The 21,509-nt window shown below is 37.9% G+C and overlaps 1 protein-coding gene across 1 annotated transcript; it reads left to right on the forward strand.

Moving 5' to 3' along the window:
* The first annotated feature begins 907 nt into the window (after positions 1-907).
* mmut (methylmalonyl CoA mutase) lies at positions 908-20,896 on the forward strand. Its single transcript, XM_056765208.1, has 13 exons — positions 908-1,004; positions 1,593-2,035; positions 2,101-2,468; positions 3,380-3,537; positions 3,814-3,985; positions 4,290-4,538; positions 5,016-5,127; positions 7,983-8,098; positions 12,588-12,703; positions 14,297-14,428; positions 14,700-14,847; positions 16,602-16,769; positions 20,364-20,896. Exons 2-13 carry the CDS (start codon positions 1,636-1,638, stop codon positions 20,490-20,492), a joined length of 2,268 nt encoding a protein of 755 aa, XP_056621186.1. The 5' UTR covers positions 908-1,004; positions 1,593-1,635; the 3' UTR covers positions 20,493-20,896.
* Positions 20,897-21,509: the final 613 nt, after the last annotated feature.

A 21,509-nucleotide genomic window follows, 5' to 3' on the forward strand; every position in this document is an offset into this window, starting at 1 on the left:
AATAATAGTATCATTTTCCTTCAAAAAATTAAGATAAAGTTTAAGATAAACATCATAATATTATAGAAGGATTTGTTTTATATAGTATTATGTTCTGATTTGGTACACATGCAAACATGAGCAATATCAACAAGCTCATCCAAAGGGGGACTACTTTAAAGATGCTAATATATATATAACAAATTTTACAATATTATTCCCATGATATGTGTCATTCATAGGTTTGTGAATTTTTTACAATGTATTATAATTGTAATAAAATATTACAAAATAAATAAGTGACCTTCAACTTTTGATAAGTAGTGTATTCATATGGGTTTAACCTTTGAGAAAGAAGGAAAGATTTCATAAACATGTTCTTTTGAAAAAAAAACTACTTGAAGTACTTGTTAATGTCAAATAAAGGAGATGTAAAGTGTTGGTGTACCCTCGAAAAACAGGGATGAGTCCTCACAAAGTTGGACAAAAGTATTTTAACCTCAACTCAAAAATGTTTTACACAGACACACAAGAAATCAAAGACTTTGCAGAAAAAATACAACATACAACAATTAAATACTTTTATATTTATGTTATTTTATATTTGTCTGTATACATCACGTTTTAAGTTTTTGTAAAACATCAGCATTATGTTTCATCAGGACAACAGAAGTGAGATATGTCGCCCCCTGCCGGAAGCATTCTAACACAATTGCTCGATTACCTAACAAATCAACTACTTGTGTAACCAAAATATGTCATTTATAATCGATTTTACGTGACTTGGTCAAAATAAATGAATTGAAACACATTAATGAAGTGTAAAAACACGCAGAACATTTCAATATTCTGAAACATCGGAACGCTTGATTGAACGCCTCAAATTCACCCGGACCGTACATTTACTGCACATCCGGGTCCGAGCGTAGCTTGAGCTCATTGGTTGATTCTCGTTTGTTGTTAAACCTGATTGGTTGGAGCACAATACGCCTGTCAGTGGCGCTGGCAAAACAGACGCACGCAAGGTCAGAAACTGTTGTAATTTCGTGTATAAAGGTTTTGTTTTTAAACACATGTATGTATAAAAATATCGTATAAAAGACCTGATTTTGTCATGCATTGTCTTAATTTGTTTATTTATTGGCATTATGCAAAGGCCTTTAACAGTGTGACCTAAAAAACAAAAACTTCAACTGCAGAAAGTGGAAGTCTGTAATTTGAGTGTTTGATGAGAGTATTTTGTTGAATTTTATCGTTAGCAGTCATGCAATACTGAAAAACGCAGATGTTCTAATGGTTATCATTAAAAATGCCTTAATGAACTATTAACTGTTTATCTTGTAGCGTATGAAGTGTTTTTGGTTCTTATTACAGTAGGACACAATGGTATTCTTCTATTGGTTCCCTTTTGCTAGATTATATCCCACCTGGAGACCCCTAAAACATTACCAGAAGAGACCCACAGAGACCTGTATAGATTTCCATTTAAACAAGTTATATTTCAATTATAACCATTAGAATTTCTGTTATGGTTACTGTTGTATTTTTTAACAGTGTGTTTTGTCCTACCTATAAAAATATGTTTATAAAGTTCAAAACTGTTTGTCTTTTAGCTACCAATGAGAAACTAAACGTTCACCTGCTAACACACACAACATGCTGACTGCACGCAAAGCATGCGCATCTTTCACCGCCTGCCGGCTGCTGGGAGTCTCCTCGTCCCTTGACACCCAACACCGTCCTAGACAGTTCCATACCACTGCCCAACACAAGGATGGAGTGAAGATCCACCAAGGTTGGGCCGACTTGGCCAAGAAACAGTTGAAGGGAAAAAATCCAGAGGATCTGATTTGGAGGACCCCAGAGGGCATCTCCGTTAAACCTGTGTATACTCAGATAGACACTGCCGCAGTCAAAGATGAACTGCCTGGAGTTCACCCCTTCACACGGGGGCCGTACCCCACCATGTACACCTACAGACCGTGGACCATCAGACAGTATGCCGGCTTCAGCACTGTGGAGGAAAGCAATAAGTTTTACAGGGATAATATTAAAGGTATGTCTTCATTACAGTCTTCTTGTTTTCGATGTGGAGTTGTTTAAAACGTTCTGTCTTCACAGCGGGTCAGCAAGGACTTTCCGTAGCGTTTGACCTACCCACACACAGAGGGTATGACTCGGACAATCCCAGAGTTTACGGAGATGTGGGAATGGCGGGTGTAGCCATCGACACAGTGGAGGACACCAAACTGCTATTCGACGGGATCCCGCTGGAAAAGATGTCCGTTTCCATGACGATGAATGGTGCCGTCCTTCCCGTCCTTGCCATGTTCATCGTGACCGGAGAAGAGCAAGGCGTGGCCAAGGAGAATCTGACCGGCACCATCCAAAACGACATACTCAAAGAGTTCATGGTGCGAAACACGTACATATTCCCTCCAGAGCCCTCGATGCACGTCATCGCAGATATCTTCGCCTACAGCGCAAAGGTACACAAAGGTGTTCTTCTACACCCATTTCTGGAATATTTCAGCTCCAATAACTTAGTACAGTCTTTGTTTTGATAAATTTGTAGACGTTTTTGCATTACGGTTACTACATTGTTAAATTCAAAAGCCTGCAGACCCTTCACATCAAAAATAAACTGGTCTGCTTATTTGTTATTTCTTGCCTCTGCAAATGCACGTCTAGACATCTCTAAACAATAAGAAATATATATATTCTTTTATATCTACGGTGTATATACTTTGTCCTAGACAATAGACGTAAGATGAAATGAATAGCAAATGGAAACTTTTTCTCCCCTGCGTCTCTTTCTCCTTGAAAAAAAAAAGTCTGAAATATCACAATTCAATTCAAGTTTATTTATATAGTGCTTTTCACAATGTGCATTGTTCCAAAGCAGCTTTAGAGGAGCAGATAAGAAAACCACAGAAAGGTAAAACACAGCCCAGTGCATGGTGTTTATAGAGCAAGCAAGATAATTCGAATGATTAATTTCTAATAAATAAATAATTAAATAAGTAAATAAATGCAGTCCCCCGGTGAGCACAATGTCTCCAGAGTTTCGGAAGAATGTGACAAACTGAGCTCACTCAAATCTACAATCAAAAGTCAATATTATGGAAGATCTGACAATGAAGTATTTACCCGAACCAAAATGATGTTACCTTTACAATCTACATTCACTTTACACCTGCATATGCAGTTTGTTTCCATTTTTTTCCTAAGCAGTTTAAAGTGATTTTCAATTGATCCTTAAATAAAACGCAACGAAGAACTCCATCAGACCTCCCGAGGTGTAAAAGAACAACTTCCAAGCACTAACATTTTTCCTTTGGGTTTGAGTATTGTTGTTGTATCTCTCCAGTTTGTAACGTGTTGAATTCTCCTCCTACAGAATATGCCCAAGTTTAATTCCATTTCCATCAGTGGATATCACTTACAAGAAGCCGGTGCTGATGCTATCTTGGAGTTGGCCTACACCATCGCCAATGGACTGGAATACTGCAGGACGGGACTGAAGGCTGGACTCACCATCGACGAATTTGCACCCAGGTTCATATGATAAATGACTGTCTGGCCAAGACAAAGTATATTTAGTCGATCAAACATCAGTTACAGGTGTAGTCTGTTGTGTAATAAAGTGACCGTAATAAACAGTTTTCTAAAAAAATATATTTGCAATTGAATGATGCTTTAATCCAAAGTAACTCCTGATCCTGACCAAAGTAACTCCTGAACGCCGTGTTTTACCTGCATTGCAGTCAACGAGCACATTTCATTTTTATATGTATGCGAAAGATAAATGTTGCTCGTATCTTTTCCTCCTAGATTGTCTTTCTTCTGGGGGATCGGCATGAACTTTTACATGGAGATCGCCAAGCTGAGGGCAGCGCGTCGACTGTGGGCTACACTGCTCGAAGAGAAGTTCCAGCCCAAGAACTCCAAATCTCTTCTACTCAGGACTCACTGCCAGACATCCGGATGGTCTCTGACCGAACAGGTACCTTCATCACTCGTAGCCGTCGCTCTTTGAGGATAAACAACAGCTTTGACTTAAAGAGCCTTTAAACTGTAAACGAAGGTGTGATGAGATATTTGTTTCTTTTTGTGTGACATCATGGCGGATATAAGGTTTCATTCTCCAGCAGTATTTTTAGCACTTAATTCAGTTCTGATAACTAATGTGGAGTCACACTTTAATTTTTTGAATCATTTTTATAAAGCTAATCCCATCCATTATGCAAAAAGTTGCCTGTAAAGCAATGCTGGAGTCATCAAATGAATCTTTCACATCTGCCTTTCAGGACCCCTACAATAATGTGATCCGTACGGTGATCGAGGCGATGGCGGCCGTGTTCGGAGGGACACAGTCTTTGCACACAAACTCTTTTGACGAAGCTATGGGTCTCCCCACCGTCAAAAGTGCCCGCATCGCCCGGAACACCCAGATCATTATTCAAGAGGAGTCGGGCATCCCGAAGGTGGCTGACCCCTGGGGTGGATCTTACATGATGGAGTCCCTCACCAATGACATGCACAACTCTGCGCTCAAGGTTTGGACCGATACTAACCTTTATTTCCTTTATCACATTGAACAATTTCAGTGTTTGTGAGCCAGATTCACTGTTCAGTAATAGATTTTTGCCCCCATGGCATGTCTACATAATATAAAGTGTATTTGACACAGTGTTTCATAATTTGCCATGTAGTCTTTATACACTTGCCATATCTAGAAAAGTCTATTTCGTCTTGAATCTTGGCTTGACACGTCCTTGAATGGAAGATTTGGCTTTCTGTGGAATCCATGGAAGCATTTGAAGTTTAAAAGCTATATGGTTGCTATGGTGTTGCTAGGCAGTTGCTTGGTGTTCTGGGTAGTTGCTGGAGCTATTGATGGATAAAAAGGTGCTCTGCTTAAAATGACAAAAAAAACGTCCTGTGGTATGGGATGTGCTGGCATGGGATGAATTTTAGAAAATATGTTTTAATAACAATGTTTAAATATGTTATTTCTGTATGTTTTATTTCAGTTCATCACAGAGATCGAGGACATGGGTGGGATGGCTCGCGCCGTGGCCGAAGGCATTCCCAAACTGCGCATTGAGGAGTGTGCCGCCCGCAGACAAGCTCGCATCGATTCAGGTGCCGAAGTACAATATTACTGGATGCACCTTTTACACGTGATTAAATTCACAATGAAAAGCCTAGACACGTGATCATATGTCAGCGTTTATTCATGGTGGTTTTATCAGTATTTGTGTTTCTTGGGATTCGAACCCATGACCTGTGCCAGCTAACACCATATCCTGTCATTTAAGCTACAGGAAGAGTTCATATGTGAGATGATGTTCTTTACTACTGTACAGCTGTCCATTCGATTTCGATCACTTTCTCAAATGTGGCGGTGTTACCTTAGCAACAAGCATGTAGCACCGTGTCACCTGTTCTTCCATCCTGATGGATAGCTTGCACCCGCTCACCTGCCTTTTAGCAAGGGTGAAGATTGACCATTTAATATTCATGAGAGATGAACATTCATGAGCTCCACAGATAAGTGGATGCGATGTCACACTAGAGACCGGTGTGTTTATCACTCTCTCTCTATCTCACTCTCTCTCTCTTCAGTACAGCAACCCGGTAGCTCATGGCATCACAGATCAATGCACACAAGAAGTTTTTTTTCAACTGATACCTCATAGATATTTCTGTTTCGTGCAACAGTCAAGTTTAGTTTGATCACAAACTAAAGATGTTTTCCTATAAATCAAATAACTGAGGATACTTTTGTTCGAAGATACTGACAAGTGCATTCAATCTATACTGTTTTGTATTCGTAGAAAGGGACAGTTCAACCCAAAATGAAAATTCATTCCTTTTCATTCACCCACGCGTCATTTCAAGCCTGTATGACTTTCGTGCACAACACAAAAGAAGATATTTTGAAGAAAGTTGCTAACAAAACAACATTGGCCCCCATTGACTACCATTGTGTGGACAGACAAAGCAACACGCATTACTCAAAATATCTTCTTTTGCGTTCTGCAGGGGGAAAAAGTCATAAACAGGTTTTAAATAACATGAATGTGAACGACCGCATTTTTATTTTTAGGTAAACTCTCCCTAACTGCTTTGAGACATGATGATGAAACTAACATCAGTTCATATAAATTGAGCATGTTGTTTGTGTCCTGTTATGTGACCTCTATGAATAGAGGTGCATTTGTTAAAGACGTCTGCTCATCAGTGCACTACTGATAAATGTAAAAAACATCACCACTAGATGTCAGACAGTTCTCATGCGCTTCCATAAAAGAGCTGTCATGATAGCGTAATTATGCCACATGCATACACTTCTCATTTAAAATGCATTAGGATTTCACATGCATGCATGCTTATATATGCAGTCCTAGAGTCTGAAGTTCACAATTGACTTTGGTCATCAAAATTAACTTCAGGTTGATTTGGCAGGAATTTTAAAGCATGCGTTATTTTACCTATTCACATTTTAAAGATAATGCTCGTCTGTTTATTTAATGCCTGCGGCACAGGTTCATTGATTTGGGATGGATCACCCTGTGGTTATCATTAAATACTTCTTTAATGAGCCTATTTGAGTCCAGAGAGGTCAGGAGATGTAAACTGAATCCATGAAGAAGATAAGAAACATCTGCAGGGACGACATCCACGTCTCACACCTTTCGTTCAGGTGTTTAATTTCTCTGTTTCAGAACCAAGTCTTCTTACAAATAATATTTTCAATAATCTTTACTGAAACATTGGATTTTTTAGTATGGGTCTTTTGTTTTTGGTATGTTGGACATTGTTTGACTATTTATTGAAAGACTCCAAGCACAGTTAGGTCTCCATGGGCTGTGTATGACCCTCAAGACACTCCTCACAATCATAAAGTTGAGCAAATGTCACAGTCTCTTTGAAGTTTCCTCCGCTCACTCACACGTATGAGCATCCAGCCGAGCTTCTCTCTTTATCAGAGATCTCAGCTTCTGTCTGACCGTCCACTGTGGTTGTGTGCTAAACTCAGACACTCAGTGCTTTGATCTCGCAGGTTTCTGATTGGTTTACTTGATGTAAGCATTGAAGCAGACCTTGAACTTCGAACCGCGGGAGAGTTAAAATTTATAGCGGTAACTAGCGGTGAGTTTGAGAATTGCAACCAATCTCTCAGTCCAAACACGACGGTGGCCACCATAGTCGTCGGCTGAGACCGCGTGTCTTCTCATGTTGAAGCAAGGAAGAGAACATGCGGGCATAAGAAAGACGGTAGAAAGAGCGATGGTTTATTTATTACATAAAATAAAGGGTCTGTGGATTTTGAGTTTTAAAAGAAGGATAAAAGTCAGGCAGGAGCCAGGACATAAAATAGTCATTATATGAATTAATAACATTCAGAAAGTTATAAAATATTAATTCAATCTTCCGAATTCAGTTGTTGTGAGTTAATATAACCACCAAACTATTGTATCTGCAGATACGACTCTGAATAATGGGCTATTGGTATCAGTGAAGTAATTATATGAAATACAGACATTTGTCATGAATTTTATATAATCAAACATCAGAAAAATAAGACCACCAAGCAAAAGTATTTATGTTCCAGCTTTGTAGAACAGAATTTGTTTTAATTAAGTTTAAGTTTGTACGTTTTTATAAGGGGGAATTGAGAACCGCTGTCTTAAATAGACATTTGACATCAAGAGAGAGTGAAGAAAAGGGAATAATAATAAAAAGCAATAGAAAGAAATGCAGGAAAGAAAGAAAGAGAGAGAGAGAGAACAAATAAAGGATGGAGAATAAGAAAAAGGCGGCGAGTTAAACCTCCGACTTCTGATCTAGAGCTACAAGGGTCATGTCTTTTTGCTGAAAGGTTTTGATGGGTCATTTAAACTCAAGCTTGTCTGACTTGTTCAATTCACATTCATCCGTTTTGTTTTTCAGGTCTAGGTATTGACGCTTTCTCTCTGTCTCTCCGTCTGTAGGCTCCGAGGTCATTGTAGGGGTCAACAAGTACCGCCTGGAGAAGGAGGAATCAGTGGATGTGCTAGCGATCGACAACACAGCCGTGCGAAACAAGCAGATCGAAAAGCTAAGAAAGGTCAGTTCAGTTCAGTCTTCATTGATTGTTGAAGCAGGCGTCTCGTATCTCTTTAACTGACCCAACAAAGCATTTCATAATGTTACCTAATCAAGGGCTTTTATTCAACCCAGCGTGAGTTTTATCATTAGGTAACCAACAGCGAGCGTATGCCTTTAGCACAGTAAAGTACTGTTACTTCATCATATAATGCGCGGTCGGAGGTACTTACTTAATCCTCTTTGTCCCACGTGAGACGTAAGGGCGGAGGTGCTTTTCTTTTATCATCAGTGCAATACAAATGTTTGCATGAGAGCGATGAGCTTTGCAGATGAGTCATTATCCATAAATGTTTGCTGAACAAGTAGCTATCGGTTATGTATGACATTATCAAGGTGAAATGTGTCATAAGACATCTTATTGAGACAGGTGAAGACGGCTTAAACTGTACTTATCGCTGTATATACATTTTAAGTGATATTTCATCTTTAAAAAAAATCTGACATCATTTACTCGCTTTCGAGTTGTTCCAAATCTATATAAATGTCTTTGTTCTGATATTTGGAAGAATGCTTGTAAACGAACACATCTTGCCCCCCATTGACTCCCATAGTACACTGCAAAAAAAGTGTTTTTGTCTTGTTTTACGGTACAAATATCTAAGCGTTCTTGAATCATGATGCACTTCATTGACAAGAAAACTGACCTAAGTCTCTTTTTATGGAGGAAACTTAAGAATTAAGTAAGTTTACGGCAAAAACAAGCAAAAAAGTCAGCCAACGGGGTGAGAAAAATACATTTGAATTAGGTACTTGAGAAAAAGGTCAAACTAAATTCCAGTTTATTTTTCTCACCCCACTGGCAGATTTTATTTGCTTGTTTTTACTATAAACTTACTCAATCATTATATTATTTTTCATGAAACAAGAATAAGTATGTAAAAAAAGTGAAAAAGTGTATATTGATTTAAGACGTTTTGGATATTTTGACTAAAAACAGGACAAAAATGATTAGTAAGAATGTATTTTTTTGTGAATTGTAGGAAAGCTGTCCTACATTCTTCAAAATCTCTTCTTTTGTGTTCAACAGAGAAAAAAAAATGACGAAGTTATTTTTCCTACTATGGGAGTCAATGGGGGGGCAAGAGCTGTCTGTTTATAAGCATTCGTCCAAATATCTTTTTTTGTGTTCATCAGAACAAAGACATTACAGATTTGGAACAACACAAAGGTGAGTAAATTATGACAATTGTCAGCTTTGGCTAAAAAGACGAAACATCCCTTCTGTCAGATCAGGTATCAAGCCTCATTGTAGAACTTTGTGCCCCTCAAAGAGACGACAGATTATCGATTCTCCCAAATCACCCTCTTTGTTGTTCTTTTTTCGGTTGTACGAGTTTTCATGAAAGAATTGCATGCGTTTTCCATGAAGCCTGCCATGCTTTTTCACCAGTCGTTACTGCAGCGTGACACTCATTGCGGAACAGTTTGACATCATATTATCCCTCGCAGTCGGTGAGGATAAAGAAAAAGTGCTTCGTATTTTCAAAGCCCGCTGTGACTCTGGAACTTTGAGGTTGATTTCTCTTTCCCCCGACTGAAGACTATAGTCCTATTTGGCTCTGTCACAACACACAATAGACCTCAGTTTCATCTTTGATGATAAAAGCGGACGGTTGGCAGGATTCTGATGTGACTTCAGTCCATGTATTGATGTTGAAAGTGCAAACGCCTCTGAAATGCCCGCTGCGATGGATTGTTTGGTGTGTGATGTTTGTTCACTTATAATCTAATGGTTGTCCAAAATATCTTTGGTATGATTTGTATACAGAAATGGAAAACTGGACAAAACAACAAGAAAGGTGCAATGGTTTCAGACTTGGAATACTGCAAATTATATTTGGTTTCAATCCGCCTGCATGTCCCCTCACTGTTTACCTGTGCTGTCTGGCTGTGGGTACGGAGGTGGACAGACGCCTCGGCACAATGTTACTGCCTGAAAAGGCTTTATGTGATTTCTCAAATCATTTCCCCCTGAATGAGCGCTCATGGGCTGTAGTTTGGAAGGAGCATGCTTCTCTTAGATTCGCTCTGAAGAGACACAAAAGCCTCGTGATGAGGAATTCATGTTGCCATGTGACCTGCACGGAGAGGTTAAGCGTCAGGACAATGAACCTGAATTAATGTTCTCTTTTAAAGATTTGCCGAAGCACCTTGAAATGCACAGCTTTGTTAGATGTATTGAGTGGTTCTTCCCTTTTTAAAACAGCCAAAATCTGCGAAGTGCAGAATGATGTCATGATTATTGGTGGAACTGAGACTGTAAGTTTTGAATGCTTAAAATCTTCTATAGAACGTTTCATCGGACGTGCGCATAAGGACTGCAGTAAACTCCCGGTGTGTGTTTGGCTAGTGTTACTATTTATATATTTTTTTCATTTATTTTATTATTAATTTGTGTTATTATTTTATTGTATAATAGTTGTAATTAAGAAACGATTTGTTGAATTTTGTTGTATATCCATTTTATTAAATAACTAATGTGTTGAATGGGTCATGTAGTTTGTTCACATTCATAGTTTGACTCATCGGATGAGCACTTTCAACAAGTTGTATGATTTTTTTAGGGTCTTCATGAAATGTCTGTAACATATTTCGCTTAAAAACACTCAATGCCTCTGTAAACAAAACCCTTCTTGCCTCGTCAAAAACAGCTCTGCTCACAGCAACCCGTTTTAGTGCATGTCCCTTTAAAAATAATGAGTTACATCGCACCCCACCCCCTTCCTTCCGGCGTGTCAACACAACACACGTGTAGTACTGCCATGGCAATGGTTTAGCTAAATTATGTTCCCTGAACTCCTCTGTGGTTAGTTTCATTTTAAACGTCTCAAATCATTCGTCCGGAGACTAAAAATCCGTCACAGCTAACAGCGCATCCTAATGCGGTCACGTTTTGCGTGTATGTTTGCCTTAAATCCACGGTTTGTGCACCTGCAGATCTCAGCTGAATAACGTGGATTTTAGCGCTTGTCGTTGACAAGTTATAATGTTACACACACAACGTGAGAGCATAGCTAGTTTGCTCTGACAGATTTTTCAGCCTAATGACGAATGATTTGAGACGTTTAAAATGAAAAAAACCTGTTCAGTAGCTAAGCTAACAGCTGAACACATTAACGCATATGATGAACCTAACCTAAATACAGCTTAACTCTAAGTTCCCATTTGGCAAATAAAATATAAACATAGAGCCAGTTTAACACTGGCTTTGAATGTTCTATTTAGCCTGTGACCGACTTGGCTGCTTTCGCTATCATGTGCTAACGTTATCCTACTTGTATATAGGGCACATGTTCGTCAATTCAGACTGTTGATAAATACATCGATAACTTTGTCTTGTTCCATTGGTCTCGATCCCTCTCAAGGAACAACTTTGAAGCTAATCCTGCTTGTACTGTCCCAGTTTGATAAAGTACTCCGCCTTAAAGTGCACAAGCAGGTTTTTACCTATGGTTTCTGAGGTATTTCCACTAAAAATGTAATAAATCCACTCCTGTCTCTTTCGAGGTTAGGTCCTCGAACTTTTGCCTTTGCGTCACGCACACCGCTTGCAGCAACAATTGCGGCAGAGGCGTTAATGGAATTGTGTAGATTAAGGGTCGCTAATATTGTAATAAGAACCTAATAAGATCCTGCTCGGTTTCTCACATGCTTTCAGGGAAAGGCTCACCAAAACAAACTTACTGGAATCTTGTTTTTCACGTTCGAACATCACGTGATTCATGAAGCTTTCAGATCAGTGGTTCTCAACTCTGGCCCGCGAGATCCATTTTCCTGCCGAGTTTAGCCCCAACTCTGATAAAACACCTGAAGAGGCTAATCAGTGACTTCAGGAACAGATGCACTCAACTTAATGTGGGGATGTGCAGATTGTTTGGCTTATCGCATTAAAGTACTTAAATGTCATAAGTTGATAGATTTGCGCAGCGCCGCATTAAGTTGAACGTATCAATTCGTAAAGACGCTGATTAGCTTGTTCAGGTGTTTTATATCAGAGTTCGGGCTAAACTCAGCAGGAAAATGGATCTCGCAGGCCAGAGTTGAGAACCACTGCTTCAGATAGTTCCTGGAAGTTGTTTCACTTATTAATTCATTAAACTACTAAGTTGACCTCAGTTGGTCTGTTGAGCCGCAGCTCCATGCGTTACTAACTTCCGCGATCTGTTGAGAGGTTTCATTGGAGTCAACGGACTGGACGCGACTCCCTCTGTCAATGGCTCTGGATATCCCTAAAGATGACATATGCATGCTAAAAGGGCCCAAAACTACAATTTCGATTTCATGGAAACTTTAAGTGAAAAAAAACTAAACTAGAAGTACGAGTCACAAGTTTGGTGTTGGTGAAGTGCTCATGGGGTGCACACAACAAGATAAAGTTGCTTTCTCGTGCTGTGGCTGATCTCATGTCAGCATTTGGATCGTATAACGAGGCTGTGTTTGCATCGCAGGTCAGAGAGAGCAGAGACACAGGTGCTGCGAAGAGATGCCTGGATGCGATCGAACTCTGTGCACGCAGCGGTGACGGCAACCTACTGGAGCTCGCCGTGGAGGCTGCCAGAGCCCGGTGTGTCTACTTTCCATTTGATAAACAACAATCTGATCAAAAGTCTGCGTGGGGACAGTCTGTAGGCGTAATGATTTTTATACTGTGCAGACATGCAGTAAATATAGGGGAAAAAATGGAAACCCTTTTTACATAGAAATTAGCGTGAACTGAATCAAAACTCATGTAGGAATTTATGCAACACTTCAACAAACAAATGTGTTATATCTCCATGTACATTGTTAGCAATTCTATTTTATTTGGACACATTTCAAAAATGTGTTTTTCCCCCAAGGTGATTCCCCCTTGATCAAGGTCCCTTTGTTATCAGCCGTTCACACATAACTATAACTGTAAAAAATTGTTTTAAAAGTTTTTCATTAAGGAGAATTGCAGGGTTTACATCAGTCAGAAAGATAATATATTATTATTATATTTATTTAAGTGACAGATAACACTAAAGCACACAAGCTTAAAAAAGATATAATGTGTATACAGTAACAGTATAATGTGAACGCCTCTTTATTTCAGCTTGTTGAATCAGTTTTTAAATTCACAAAGGCAGTGGTTCGCAGATCGACCTCAGTCAGGTGTCTTGATTCAGCCAAACTACATTTTGTGTTGTACCCCCGTCTACCCCATTAAAATCAACCGGAGGCGCCACAGTTTGAATTAAAAGAGAAAAATACAGGTGTGATGTCTCATCAGTCTGCACACTAGAAACCTACACAGTTCTGACAGCATGTGTTAAACCAGGTGCTCTTCTGTCCTGAGCGGCGATTTTTCACATTGCAAAAATTTATACGAAAGTGGTGTTGAATGTTGATCACCCACTTTGGACACTTATCAGGGCAATTCCATAAAAAAATCTAGTTTTTTCCAAAGGTTTTTACATTGCTTATAGGTCAAACATCAATATTTGGTGGTTTAAATACCCATGTGAAGTCTGATGGTTTTTAAAGCTTTTTTGAAGAATAGTTTTTGATGGTCAGGAAGTGAATTGTGACATAAATAACAGTCTATATTCCTCATCAATAGGCAAATGAACGTTAAAATATCATGTTTTATGTTCTACAAAAAGCCATCCCTTCTCCGATTTTTCCCCCTTTTAAGATAGAAAACTTGCGCAAACACTCGAAAATTGATTCTGTGGGATTAGTAAATATCACAAATATAAAGAGTTATATTAACTTATCAAAATCTTTATAATCATTTAACTGATTTTTTTTGTGGGGCACAAAAATGATTTAAAACCCACAGTTAATTTCTCTCAAATTGACATGATTATATAAGTTAATTTACTGAAGAAAATAAGTATTTAATTAACCAATAATATCTTTAATATACACTTAATATTTTTTTGCTGAATTCTAATATAAATATTTAAGTCACTCAGATTTACTTATTTTTTTTACTTACATTTACTCAATTTAAACAGTACAGTTCACAGCTTTAAAAAATTTCCCTAATTTTTATCAAAATTATTTCACGTAAAATCTATTAAAAAAATGTTCTATGATGTCTGGACATCATTAAGTGAAATTGAAACAAATGGCTAAATCAAAATATTGGTGAAAACACATTCTCAGATAACAGGATTTTATTGCATTCTAGGTGTTCGGTGGGGGAGATCACAGATGCCATGAAATCTGTTTTCGGGGAGCACAAGGCCAGCACGCGCATGGTGAGCGGAGCGTACCGCAACGAGTTCGGCGAGCACGAGGAGATCGCTCTGGCACATAACAGGTGAGCGACGTTAGATAGAATTAAGGCAGTAAAACTGAATTTAAAATCTAGCTTTGCTGCTCATACATGGTCTGAAAGCTCTTATAATAGATTTATAAAGCACTGTGACTGTGATGTGGACATTTGAACTCTCTGGGAGCGTGTCAACAAGACTTTTTTCAATAGTCTGGTGCACTTGAACGTCAAGAGGGCGGTCAGACCCCAACCTGAGTTTGTAGTGTGTGTTGTGCATTCAACAGTCTTTGATAGAAGAATCTCGCTTGTCCCACAGGGTCGTGCAGTTTAAAACGCATGAAGGCAGAAACCCACGTCTGCTCGTGGCCAAAATGGGACAGGACGGTCATGATAGAGGAGCAAAAGTCATCGCCACTGGATTTGCAGATCTCGGGTTCGATGTGGACGTTGGGCCACTTTTCCAGGTTTGTTATTCAAAGTATAAGATGTTTGGAAAAATGTTAGCAACTTTTTGTTTTGGGTCACCATTGACTACCATAATAGGATTTTTTTGGTTCTGTTGAATTTGGGAACGCGAAAAGTTCAAGGGCACCCATGACTACCATTTTCAGTTTACCTACAATGGGAGTTTATAACCAAATTTTCATTTGAACTGTCCGTTGTTTGGCACAGAAATGCCATATCAATGCATCTCTAGTTTAGTTTGCGGTTTAAAAGTGCTTTTGTTTGCATGTGTAACTGATGTCTTAAAGTCATCATGTGTTAACATGATAAACCAGTTGACACATGGTTCCAGAGCTTAACGTTTCTTAATCCTACACATATCCCACTGGAGTGACATATAAATCTATCCGATCTCTTAGAATGAGGCAGAATACGTCAGAATATTGAAGGCACGGCTCGGGAGATCAGATAAATATATACATTTGTTTTGGAGTATGTGCAATCCTAGGGATCGAATCAATGACCTTGGTGTTGCTAACACCAATCAGCTATTTTATATTGAAAGCCAGAAGAAAGGCGAAGCGTAACTCAGAGGTAACCATGACCTTGGCATTGATAATGCCATCATCTAACCTATGAGCTATTTTTTATTGAAGAGCAGAAGAAAATGGTGAGTTACACTTCCATTTTCTTCTGGTTTTCAATCTAGAATAGCTCATTGGTTAGAGCTTGGGTTTAGCAAAGCAAAGGTCTTTGATTCGATCCCTGGGATTGCACATACGCTAAAGCAAATGTATAGTATAATGCAATGTAAATTGCTTTGGATTAAAGCGTCTACCAAATGCAAAAAAAGGAATCTCGTCCTCTCATGTGCGCTGCAGGAATCCCGTAGAGAAGGTCTCATACAGGCTTTGAAGATTAAAGATTGATTTTTAACGTTATTGAAGTTATTTAAAATCCAGTTATTTATTATCCACTCTCTTATCCACACTATTATTCACAAAATAATTTACAAAAACATGATCACTCAATCTATCAAATCTTTTTTTTAATAAGTAAATAATGCTGTCAGTCAAAATCGTCTTGAATTTGTGTGTTTGTGTTTTTTGGCTGATGAATCAGACCGTGTAGGAAGGCAGAGAGTTTGATCCATTTTGTGATGTTTTTCCGTCAAGCAAGAAAAAGCAAGAAAGACTTTTTTATGATCATTGTTTTTACCATGTTGGCACAAAAAGAGACCATTTCAAATTTATTGTCACTTTTCTGAATTTACTATTTACAGGTTTAGGTAAAATGATTGTTTTTTGTTTCATTCTGTGAACTAGTAACAATATTTCTCCCAGATTTCAAATAAAAACGTTATTTTTATGATACCGTAATGCATTTTGCATTCTGTTGCATTTTAATTGCAGAAAATAAAAACTGGAGAAACGGGTCAAAATAACAGAAAAGATGCTCAGTATTTTATCAGACCTCAAATACTGCACGGAACAATACAACAGTAATATTTGTATTTAGATATTTTGTATTTATTATTCTGGATTTTTATCACAGTTTTCACGTGTCTTGTCATGCTGTCGTATGACTTTCTCACTCCTGAGGTTTGATCACAACACATAGAACTGCAGATTAAATACAAATTTGTCTTTACTTGATTGGAGGGGTTACCAATGGGGTCACGCATCCCCGTGTGGATGTGCATTCAGGTCTAATGTCATTTCCCTGTGTTTTCTATGTCCCATTGTGTGTGATTGGGTTGTTTCTATGACGACAGACCCCGGCTGAGGTTGCTCAGCAGGCTGTGGATGCAGACGTGCACTGCGTGGGGATCAGCACACTGGCGGCCGGTCACAAGACCCTCGTACCCGAGCTCATCAAAGAGCTACGAAACCTCAACAGGCCAGATATCATGGTCATCTGCGGAGGCGTCATTCCACCCCAGGTATCATCTGCCCGCAGTCAAACATTTGCATTTATGAACGAAGCAAACACTTTTATTTAAAGCCATCTTTAGGAAGTTTTTTATGAGTATGTGTGTTCCTTGGGAATCAATCGATTGATCTTTTTGCTGCTAACTCAATGCTCTACCAGCTTCGCAAAACGCAGATAAACTTGACCTATTTTTCTTGAAAAGTTCACCCTTCACAATCTTTAAGGTGACAGATTTTTTCAGCCAGAAGCTTTTCACTTCCATTAAAAATCGTTTGAATGACTCTTTCATTGTTCACGTGGTATTTGAGTGACATAAATTAGCTATTTCAGAACCACGGTGTAGCAACCGATGTCCGCTCACCAAATGACGCAGCGCTTGCTTCTTTTTCCAAAGCTTTGTGCGATGTGCATTCATCTGCTTTTTGATGAAAGGGCAAGTCCATGCAAATGACAACCTTGAGATGAAAAAAATCAAGGTTTTCAACATATGGATAAGTCAGATGTCAAATTTGGTGGTTTAAATACCCATGTGAGGTATCTCCTTAGTAAAGCATTTATTTTTTTATTTTTTTAAAGCGTTTTCCATAGTCAGGTATGTGATTTGTCACATCCATTCAAGCTCTACATAATGAGCACCTGAAAATGTAAATATCGTAACTATTTAATGCTATATAATGAGTCATCCCTTCTCCATTTGTTGGGCATAATTGCTTTTGCTTTGTACATTTTAATTCACAGAAATCCTACTAAGTAATTTGTCACTGAAAGATGTTTGCTCCTTTTTTGCCACATCCATAACGTGATCATTTTCCCCTATTTTTTTTTTTTTTGCCTTAATCTGTTTTTTACCAATGAAAGGATACAGATAGAGGAGAACCGAATCATTATCTCCCCCACACTACCCCAATTTCCTCTTTTTAAATAGAGAACTCCTGAACAGACTGATATTTTTCTATCGTCAATGGTTCACTCAAATATAAACATTTGGTTCAATATATTGGTAATAAGAACATCGTCTGAGAATGAATATTTCGATATTCAAGTTTTGACTTAAAATTTCCCATTCATGATGCTGAAATTGCCCACCACAGAATGGTACAAACATCACATTAGTTTTAATCATGAATGTCAAATTAAGCGCTTTTCACAATTGTGCATGGTCACAAAGATGCTTTCAGAAAACAGATTTTCATATTAAGCAGAAAAACTATGATAGATTATAATTAAAGATGTAACACCCTGTTTACACCAAACCATCGTGTCCGGCATAGACTGGGTGTTACTGTAACAATACATTTATTATCTTTCAGGTTGTGATGAACTGTTTAATTCATACCACAATTATACAATCATACTAATAAAGTATTATTTTTAATGTATTTTATAGGGGAAATTCCGTTAAATAAGGACATTTGTACCTGAATTTAGCCCACATAAACACATGCGCAAACATCTGATCTAATCCAGTGGTCAATCATGGATTTGTGCTCATTCAGAACAGTAAACTATAATTTAAAGGAACAGGTCACCCATAAATGAAATTTCTCTCCATTTTAGTCTCCCTCAAGTTGTTACAAATCTGTATGGATGTATTTGTTGGGACGTAGGACATCCAGCTTTTTTTTCCAGTTCTTGAGTTACATACGAGGAGAATTGCTTTAGAAATGTCTTTTTTCTGTTGAACACAAAAGAAGATATTTTGAAGAATGTAGGGAAGCTAACAGTTTTTATTAATTTTATTTTTCCTACTATGATAGTCAGTGGTGGCCTGTTTGGTTTAAAGCATTCTTCTAAATATCTTTCTCTGTGTTCATCAGAACATTTATTTAGAATTGGAACAACTTTAGGATGATAATGACAAACTATTTATACCAGAAATAGATTAATGTATAACTGTTCTCGCTAAGGAGTATCTCTGAAAGTCGGTCTATAAATTCCAGCATAATGATCTTTTATATATGCTGTTCGGTTATTGAACGGTGCTTGGCAACCATTAAGACTAGCATTAAAAGACAACGTTAGTACAAAAATAAATCTTTTTCATCCCTGTAACCCGTGACACAAATGTACACAAAGCACAGATGAAGAAAGAGGAATGTGCTGTAACTATTTCTAGTTTCAACCTCCTGAATTCTGCCCTTAAATGGCTCGGTTTTGGCTTTTGCATGAATAAATTGATAAAGCAGATCATCTCTACGATATGTTTAGTTGCGTTAATGATCTCTGAATGCCTTAAAGCGCTGGTGATTTTCTTCTTGCTTGACGTTTCACACTCCTCATCCCCCAAGTGCTGAATCACCTCTATTGAGTGTTTGGTTGGATTATCGGGCAGAGATTCGCGAGCGGAGGTAAAAGCTGCGGTAATTGGAAAAGACATAAGAAATCTGTTTGTTTGTATAAGAGCCCTCAGGGAGCCTGAGCTCTCGCAGAGGAACGGGGAACTACAAAGTCAAAATGCACACGGGGGATTTCTCCTGCGTGTTTAATCCGCTCTGTAAGGAAGGGTTTGAAGATATAAAAAAACGCTATAAAACATCTTCCTGTTGAGTTTACATCACGTATACAATATATTTCTATTCAACAGTCTTTAAAATAAAGGTGATGCCACAGAAGATTCCATCTTATAGGAAGCATTTTTTTCAGTCGTGAAGGTTTTCTCCTAATGTTCAAGGGTCTTAATGGAGCCATAGAACATTTTGTATATTTTTTGTCATTGTGAAGCACTTTTATTTTGTATAGGGTCGTCGTCAAGAACTGTTCGTTCCTTTACATTTTAAAAAGTTTTGAAATGCACTCTTTTTTAATAAACGTAATAAATTAACATGTTCAATTGACGTCACATTTTTTTTTTAGTAAAGGCTTCCAAGCATTCTCAGATGTCTCTTAAAGGGATAGTTCACCCAAAAGTGAAAATTCTGTCATCATTTCCTCGCCTTCGGATTGTTCCAAATTACTTTGTTCTGCTGAACACAAAAGAAGATATTTGGAAGAATGTCGGCAATCAAACAGATCTCATCCTCATTAAGGTTATTTAAGCTTGCTAAAATTTAAACTTGTTCTCTGTTCATTGAAATTAAGCAAAATATTGACCTAAAAATCATTGGAGAAAAGTAACCAAAGGATATTTTGAAACGTCGCCTCAAAAATAAACTGAAATAAGTTTAAAGCACTAAAATTATAAGAATATATACAACCAAAATAAAAGTGTATTCAACTTATACAGCTACTTAAAAAACAAACACATCAATTATACAATGACAAAAGCATATACCAAAATTGCTAAAACGTTAAGTAAAATGAACATCATGAAAATAAAATACTAAGAAAATATTAAGTCAAAACTATAATAACTCTGCCATTGACTCCCATAGTATTTATATTCCCTACTATGGGAGTCAATTGGGTATGTGATCTGTTTGGTTACTGACATTCTTCCAAATATCTTCCTTTAAGTTCACCAGAACAAATACATTTATGCATGTTTGAAACAATTTGAGGATGAGTGAATGATGACAGATTTTTCATTTTAGAGTGAACTATCCCATTAAATAATAAGTTACCAGTTGAATGTTTTTGTGGAATAAGTTCTCTAAACTCTTTTCAGGACTATGACTTTCTGTACAAGAGCGGCGTCAGCTGTATCTTCGGCCCTGGGACCAGAATTCCTAAAGCAGCGGTGGAGGTTCTCGACACCATCGAGAAAAACCTGGAGAAGATCCGGCAGGCCATGTAACCACCATGTCGGCCAAGAAAGGCGTTTGATTTTCTATCCGTTATCACAGATGTTATCAGTGTGAAATGATGGCTTGTCAAAGCTGTGTTTGATTGAACCCTAACAGCAGATTTGTGTAGTTTGACATTAAAATGTCAATCTGGAGGTGTTTGCGGTGTCATCACAAGCCCTGTTATTTTATTATGTTGTTCATTCTTCTTGTGTGACAAGACGATGTTTAAAATGGGGTTTGGTGATCTGTCGCTTTATCGGTTGAGTTTTCATATTCTGTAGGGTATGCACTAGCACACTCATGCAACAACTCCACATAATACAAAGCACTGCGTTATGCTCCTTCACTACATGATCATAGTCATTTTGATGTTTGTTTCTGCTTCTGGAAGAAATAAAATTGTGGATGTTAATGCTCAGATTGTACGTCTGCTCTGCCAAAAATCCAATTTGACTAAAAACCCTTGTTGATTTGAAAGCATTGGCTTGCCTTTTTATCGACTGGTGCTTTCACATTTCTGCGTAACTCATGTTACTCACCAGTGCTTCCAAGAATTAATTGGTTGCATGAACCCTTTTGAAAAGCTTTCAGGGAGATGTTGGACATTGTCATTACTGACCGCTCGCACACCTTCTTGATGGATTCCTAAACTGCTAAATCTGTCATCTGCAGAGAAAATATTTCTCAAGGTGTGTACGTCTGACAGAAGGTTATTTTCAGTCACATAAACTCTGACAGTATAATTTGACGTGGTAGACAATCATTATATTGCAAACAAATCTATTGAATGTTAAAATGACTGGATGACAGATATGAGGCATGAAAATATGGATGCATTGAGTTTTCAAGACACGTTTTAGGTTTCAAAGGTACATTCACATTGTGACAGCATGATTAACATCCTAAATAAATATTAGCACGTAACCAAAGAATTGTAACATATATCTACAATAGGTCAGGTATTGTGATCTGATAATATGATAATATGTGCGTGTTAACACACATCCAGACAAAACAAATGAATC

Source organism: Triplophysa dalaica, chromosome 13 (assembly GCF_015846415.1).
Source record: "Triplophysa dalaica isolate WHDGS20190420 chromosome 13, ASM1584641v1, whole genome shotgun sequence".
Taxonomy (NCBI): domain Eukaryota; kingdom Metazoa; phylum Chordata; class Actinopteri; order Cypriniformes; family Nemacheilidae; genus Triplophysa; species Triplophysa dalaica.